At 28.2% G+C, this 8,590-nt stretch overlaps 1 protein-coding gene across 1 annotated transcript; it reads right to left on the reverse strand.

Annotated features, from left to right (window-relative positions):
• Window positions 1–4,594: 4,594 nt before the first annotated feature.
• On the reverse strand, window positions 4,595–8,388 carry LOC135963018 (GATA zinc finger domain-containing protein 15-like). The gene is made up of 2 exons (XM_065514802.1): window positions 7,972–8,388; window positions 4,595–4,981 (listed from the first exon to the last, which is right to left on the reverse strand). The coding sequence occupies exons 1-2, from the start codon at window positions 8,386–8,388 to the stop codon at window positions 4,595–4,597; spliced, it is 804 nt and encodes a 267-aa protein (XP_065370874.1).
• Window positions 8,389–8,590: the final 202 nt, after the last annotated feature.

Raw genomic sequence — 8,590 nt, forward strand, 5'->3', positions numbered from 1 at the left:
TTTCTATAGGAAATACTATGGTACACAATATTTTCTACAGGAAATACTGTAGTACACAATATTTTCTATAGGAAATACTGTAGTACACAATATTTTCTATAGGAAATACTGTAGTACACAATATTTTCTATAGGAAATACTGTAGTACACAATATTTTCTATAGGAAATACTGTAGTACACAATATTTTCTATAGGAAATACTGTAGTACACAATATTTTCTATAGGAAATACTGTAGTACACAATATTTTCTATAGGAAATACTGTAGTACACAATATTTTCTATAGGAAATACTGTAGTACACAATATTTTCTATAGGAAATACTGTAGTACACAATATTTTCTATAGGAAATACTGTAGTACACAATATTTTCTATAGGAAATACTGTAGTACACAATATTTTCTATAGGAAATACTGTAGTACACAATATTTTCTATAGGAAATACTGTAGTACACAATATTTTCTATAGGAAATACTGTAGTACACAATATTTTCTATAGGAAATACTGTAGTACACAATATTTTCTATAGAAAATACTGTAGTACACAATATTTTCTATAGGAAATACTGTAGTACACAATATTTTCTATAGGAAATACTGTAGTACACAATATTTTCTATAGGAAATACTGTAGTACACAATATTTTCTATAGGAAATACTGTAGTACACAATATTTTCTATAGGAAATACTGTAGTACACAATATTTTCTATAGGAAATACTGTAGTACACAATATTTTCTATAGGAAATACTGTAGTACACAATATTTTCTATAGGAAATACTGTAGTACACAATATTTTCTATAGGAAATACTGTAGTACACAATATTTTCTATAGGAAATACTGTAGTACACAATATTTTCTATAGGAAATACTGTAGTACACAATATTTTCTATAGGAAATACTGTAGTACACAATATTTTCTATAGGAAATACTGTAGTACACAATATTTTCTATAGGAAATACTGTAGTACACAATATTTTCTATAGGAAATACTGTAGTACACAATATTTTCTATAGGAAATACTGTAGTACACAATATTTTCTATAGCAAATACTGTAGTACACAATATTTTCTATAGGAAATACTGTAGTACACAATATTTTCTATATGAAATACTGTACTACACAATATTTTCTATAGGAAATACTGTAGTACACAATATTTTCTATAGGAAATACTGTAGTGCACAATATTTTCTATAGGAAATACTGTAGTGCACAATATTTTCTATAGGAAATACTGTAGTACACAATATTTTCTATAGGAAATACTGTAGTACACAATATTTTCTATAGGAAATACTGTAGTACACAATATTTTCTATAGGAAATACTGTAGTACACAATATTTTATATAGGCAATACTGTAGTACACAATATTTTCTATAGGAAGTACTGTAGTACACAATATTTTCTATAGGAAATACTGTAGTACACAATATTTTCTATAGGAAATACTGTAGTACACAATATTTTCTATAGGAAATACTGTAGTACACAATATTTTCTATAGGAAATACTGTAGTACACAATATTTTCTATAGGAAATACTGTAGTACACAATATTTTCTATAGGAAATACTGTAGTACACAATATTTTCTATAGGAAATACTGTAGTACACAAAATTTTCTATAGGAAATACTATAGTACACAATATTTTCTATAGGAAATACTATAGTACACAATATTTTCTATAGGAAATACTATAGTACACAATATTTTCTATAGGAAATACTATAGTACACAATATTTTCTATAGGAAATACTGTAGTACACAATATTATCTATAGGAAATACTGCAGTACAGAATATTTTCTATAGGAAATACTGTAGTACACAATATTTTCTATAGGAAATACTGTAGTACACAAAATTTTCTATAGGAAATACTATAGTACACAATATTTTCTATAGGAAATACTATAGTACACAATATTTTCTATAGGAAATACTATAGTACACAATATTTTCTATAGGAAATACTATAGTACACAATATTTTCTATAGGAAATACTGTAGTACACAATATTATCTATAGGAAATACTATAGTACACAATATTATCTATAGGAAATACTATAGTACACAATATTTTCTATAGGAAATACTGTAGTACACAATATTTTCTATAGGAAATACTGCAGTACAGAATATTTTCTATAGGAAATACTGTAGTACACAATATTTTCTATAGGAAATACTGTAGTACACAATATTTTCTATAGGAAATACTGTAGTTCACAATATTATCTATAGGAAATACTGTAGTTCACAATATTATCTATAGGAAATACTATAGTACACAAAATTTTCTATAGGAAATACTATAGTACACAATATTTTCTATAGGAAATACTATAGTACACAATATTTTCTATAGGAAATACTATAGTACACAATATTTTCTATAGGAAATACTGTAGTACACAATATTTTCTATAGGAAATACTGTAGTACACAATATTTTCTATAGGAAATACTGTAGTACACAATATTATCTATAGGAAATACTATAGTACACAATATTTTCTATAGGCAATACTGTAGTACAGAATATTTTCTATAGGAAGTACTGTAGTACAGAATATTTTCTATAGGAAATACTGTAGTACACAATATTTTCTATAGGAAATACTGTAGTACACAATATTTTCTATAGGAAATACTGTAGGACACAATATTTTCTATAGGAAATACTGTAGTACACAATATTTTTTATAGGAAATACTGTAGTACACAATCTTTTCTATAGGAAATACTGTAGTACACAATATTTTCTATAGGAAAGACTGTAGTACACAATATTTTCTATAGGAAATACTGTAGTACACAATATTTTCTATAGGAAATACTGTAGTACACAATATTTTCTATAGGAAATACTATGGTACACAATATTTTCTACAGGAAATACTGTAGTACACAATATTTTCTATAGGAAATACTGTAGTACACAATATTTTCTATAGGAAATACTGTAGTACACAATATTTTCTATAGGAAATACTGTAGTACACAATATTTTCTATAGGAAATACTGTAGTACACAATATTTTCTATAGGAAATACTGTAGTACACAATATTTTCTATAGGAAATACTGTAGTACACAATATTTTCTATAGGAAATACTGTAGTACACAATATTTTCTATAGGAAATACTGTAGTACACAATATTTTCTATAGGAAATACTGTAGTACACAATATTTTCTATAGGAAATACTGTAGTACACAATATTTTCTATAGGAAATACTGTAGTACACAATATTTTCTATAGGAAATACTGTAGTACACAATATTTTCTATAGGAAATACTGTAGTACACAATATTTTCTATAGGAAATACTGTAGTACACAATATTTTCTATAGGAAATACTGTAGTACACAATATTTTCTATAGGAAATACTGTAGTACACAATATTTTCTATAGGAAATACTGTAGTACACAATATTTTCTATAGGAAATACTGTAGTACACAATATTTTCTATAGGAAATACTGTAGTACACAATATTTTCTATAGGAAATACTGTAGTACACAATATTTTCTATAGAAAATACTGTAGTACACAATATTTTCTATAGGAAATACTGTAGTACACAATATTTTCTATAGGAAATACTGTAGTACACAATATTTTTTATAGGAAATACTGTAGTACACAATATTTTCTATAGGAAATACTGTAGTACACAATATTTTTTATAGGAAATACTGTAGTACACAATATTTTCTATAGGAAATACTGTAGTACACAATATTTTCTATAGGAAATACTGTAGTACACAATATTTTCTATAGGAAGTACTGTAGTACACAATATTTTTTTTTTTTTTTTTTTTTTTTTTTCAATTTTCAATTTATTTATTTTCAATTTGATATACATTTTAAATCTTATAACTAATCCCGCGAAGCCATTTGGCTTGTCTGCAGGATATAATAAATTTAGATTTTAAATATATGCATTTTATTTGATGTTTTCATTGCGAATGTATGAAATGCTTTTTTAAATTTAATTTTCTATTATAGGGATTTGTGATATTTAATAAATATAATGGTAATTTGTTAAATACATTTGGTAGGGTAATGTTTAGCGAATTTTTTCCATAGTTGTTCTTATGTTGTTCGACCTTATATCTTCCTTCTGTACGTCGTCTGGTGTTATATGCGTGATTTATGGGCTTCAGATATCGGGGATCATTATAAAATTCGTTGATCATCGTGTTGTAATATAGACTTTTGATGTTTAAAATCTGTAGACTGCTGGCAATGTTTGTAGTTGAAATTGTATTGTGTTGGAATCTGTTGTTGTTGTTGTTTGTGGTGTTGTTAGCAACATTAAAGTTGACATTTGGTGTGCTAATTGTAGTAACGTTGTATGTGTTAATGTTTGTGGTGTTTTGTATAGTGATATCGTTTGTGTTCATGTACAGGTTAACATTATTTGTATTTAGGTGTGTGTTGTTTATGTTAATGTTGTTTGTGTTGTAGTTGTGCGTGTTGTTTGTGCCATTGGTGTAAGTGTTATTGTTGGTGAGCGAGTTGACGATGTGTGTATTGATGTGTGTTTCGTTTATGTGTTGGATATGTTGGCATCGTTTGTGTTGTTTGTGGTATTGATATTTGTGTTTGTATTGTTGTTGATATTGGTAGTATTGAATAGGTTTATGTTGTTGTTAGGATTTGTTGGTGTGTTGTTGGTGTTAGTATACATGTTGAAATTGTTTTCATATATTAACGACATTTGTAGTTGTTGTTGGTTGTGTAGCTTGTTTTTCATTAATATTTTAAGGATTTGATTTTGCGATTGTTGTAAAGATCTGCAATACGTTGAGTTTCCCCACGCTGTAATTCCATGCCTAATATATGTCTCGGCTAACGAAAAATATGCCTGTTGGAGTACATCGTAGGTTGAGCAGTTGCTTAGATGATATAGACTATAAGCGGCTTTTCGAAGTTTCTTTGAGAGTTGTTGTATGTGAGGAGCCATTTGAAATGTTCATCCACGTATACTCCGAGATATTTATAGGTTTCTACAATCTCTATGGTTGAGGTGCATGTGTCCATGTATCCAGTGCTGTTTATGTTGTGAAGACATTGGTAGTCGTGGAAAATAATATTTGAAACTGTTCTGGAGAGATGTCGCGGTCTAATATGCATAATTTTAGTTTTAGACGCGTTTATTACAAGGCCATTATCGTGGCACCATTTTGAGATTTGGTTAAGTTTCTTTTGCATCATTTCACACGCCGTATCAATATTTTTATGTGATACTATAATGGCAGTATCATCAGCGTATGCAAACATCGCACACTCCTTAAGAATGTTTAACATTTCGTTTGCATATATTAGATACAATATTGGCCCAAGTTTTGATCCTTGTGGGACACCATTATTGGAGTAGGTTTCGTCGCTTAGTGTTTCGCTTATTTTCACACGATATGTTCTAAGCTCTAAGTAGTTTTTAAACCATTCCAATGATTTGCCTCTTACTCCGTTTCGTTGTAACATGTCAATTAAATTAGAATGAGATAACGTATCAAAAGCCTTACTGAAATCAATGAATAGTACAAGACATTGTAAGTTTTCTCCTAAACATGTGTTTATTTTGTTTGAGAAATCTCCTAATAACTTATTTATGTTTTTTCCTTTTTGGAAGCCATACTGATTCGGATTTATAATTTCAAATTTTCTTAGGAATTCGTTTAGCCTTCGTACAAGAATCTCTTCCAAAACTTTTTCTATCACTGGTAGTATTGCAATAGGTCTATAATTATTATAGTCACTTTTTGAACCACTTTTATATATCGGGCGTATTATTGATGTCTTTAACAAATTTGGTATAGTAGCGTTGTCTATACTTGAATTTATTAATGTTGTAATTATAGGCGTAAAAATAGTAGAATTATATTTCAGGTCTCTCGGTCTGATTCCATCAGCTCCTGCACCTTTACGTATGTTTAAGTTTGTTAATATTCTATATACTTCTTCATCGGTGGTGGGAGAGAGAAACATTGAGTTTTGAATTGTTGTTGGTTGATTTTGGCAAGTTCTAATATCACATTTATGTAAAATTTTATTAACATTATCATTAAAGTTTTTCGCGAAGTTATTCGCAATGCTTAATATATTATCGTTTTTAAAATTTTTTATTATAGAAGAGTCAATATTTGTTGATTTTTTTCCGGTAATTTCATTTATAAGTTGCCACGTAACTCTAGTGTTATTTCTATTTTCTATAAATTTTCTTTTAAAATAATTGTTTTTTTCGTAATTAAATTTTTTGTTTAAATAATTTCGAAATTTTTTATATTCGTAATTTTTATTTTTTTTGTTGTTTAACCATTTGATATAAAGTTTATCCCGAACTTCACAATATTTTATTAATTCTTCATTCATCCACGGATTCACTTTTCTATGTTTTTTATTTTGTTTGTTATTTGATTTGGATGTTTCATAAATATTTTTAAAGTTTGCGTAAATTTTGTTGAATATGTCATTAGTACTCATATTTTGGTTTACTAATTCAATCCAATTTATTGTTTTAATATTTTTATTAACTTTAAAATTGTTTAATTTCGCACCCTGAAAAAGTATGCTTTCCGCACCCTGGTTTACATCTTTATTTTGTTCTTCTATACAACAGCAAAGCGAGTAGTGATCAGATATGTTTGTTCTCACTACTGCTGCATGTGTTTGTGTGTTTGTTTTGTTGTTTCTGATGTGCATATGATCAATGCAAGAGTGTGTTCTCTTTGTTACATCTTCTCTTGTTACTTCGTTTATTACACACTGCAGTCCATTTGAAGAGATCATTTCTGTGTATTTTGTTGTTGTGATGTTTTGGTTGAGTATATTAATATTCATATCTCCAATAATAATTATGTCTTGTTTATTTTTTACTGTGTTTATCGTTTTGTCTAGTTCTATTATGAACTCATTTACATTATTTTTTGGCGGTCGATAAATTGTAAACAGAGAAAATGTATTGTTTTTGTTTGTGACATTTATTTGTATTGACTCAAAAGAAATTGTGTTTAAAATGATATTGGCGTGCGTTATGCTTTCTCGTACATAGACGGCTACACCTCCACCTCTGATATCTCTATTAAAAAAGTAAGAATTAAATCCATTTATATTGAAGTTTTGTTGTTCTTCATTGCTGATATTTGTCTCCACAAGTAGAATGAAGTTTATATTATTTATAATATTATGCAAACTAGCTAAGAAAGGGGTGAAGTTTAGCCGTAGAGAACGAATATTCATATATATGATCGTTGTGGGATAACTTAGCAGGTTTTTATTTATTTGATTAAAATTATCTAAAATTTGATTTTGTAACATTTTTATATAATAAAAGAAAAAGTTTTTGATTTTTGTTTAGGTTTAATTTTATATATATTTTTATTTATTTATTTTTTAAATTGTTGATGCAATCAATTCAATATCTGCGGCATTCATTATTAATATTGGATTAGAAATTTCATTCTTTTTAGCGTAGATATTGCCATTTTTTACCCATACAAATTTCCAGTTTAGCTCTTTGGCTTTAGTTTTAGCTAACCCGAGCAAACGCCGTTTATATGGGGTGAGGTGTTCATTGATATATATGTATTTGATGTTGGTGTCTTCGTTTATTAAACTCGAATCCACTCTGTGACGGTTTATTTTTGCTAGTAACTCTTTTTTTTTATTGAGAGAAGTAAATTCTACAATTACTTTTTGAGATTTGTTTAGGCTATAGGAATTGCTAATATCGTTATCATTCAATTCAACATTTAGCGAATTAGCAATCTTTTTAACAACATCATTTGGGTTTAAATTTTTGGTTGTTATATTTTTTATTTCGATATTTTTATTTAAAAGTTGTTGTTCCAAATCGTTAATTCTCTTGTCCATATCATTTATTTGCTTTTCTTTTACACTATTACTTTCACAAAGCTCACTTACTTGAGAGGTAAGAGTTGAAAGAGTACTTGTGATTGTGTTAAGAGCAGTTTGGATGTTTGTGTTTATTTGGTTGTTTTGATTTACAGATATTGCCAGTTGTTGTATCGTTGTTTTTATCTCTGTTATATCTGATTTCATAGTTGAGACGTCTGATTTAAGAGTTGAAACATTGGTTTTTACGTGGTAAACACTATTGTTAACATCACTTAGAGAGAGAGAGTCTTTGAAGCGTTTGGTACCATCATTTTCATACACATCATCATCATATTCATCTCGCTGTTGTTTTTGTTGATTTGCAGTTTGTGTTGGCTGGTGTGTATCATCGATTATTACATGATATGCGTTGTTGCTGTTGGTAGATGCTTTTCTCGTTTTACATGTATGACACCTCCAATCGGCTCTCCTATCAATTGCCATGGTCGCATAAGTTTTCTCTGATAGCGAGCAGCAAGGAGAGAAGTGATAAAGAGCATTACATGCGTAACACTTGACGTACTTTGTCGATATCTCTTTATTACACTGAGAACACACACTCATTTTTTTTTTATTTTTTTTTACGCCTTTTAACTTTACTCTTTAAGATTTCTGTTTTTCTTATTTGTTTTGTGTTTTGTGATTT

This window comes from Calliphora vicina, unplaced genomic scaffold (assembly GCF_958450345.1).
Source record: "Calliphora vicina unplaced genomic scaffold, idCalVici1.1 scaffold_15, whole genome shotgun sequence".
Lineage (NCBI taxonomy): Eukaryota > Metazoa > Arthropoda > Insecta > Diptera > Calliphoridae > Calliphora > Calliphora vicina.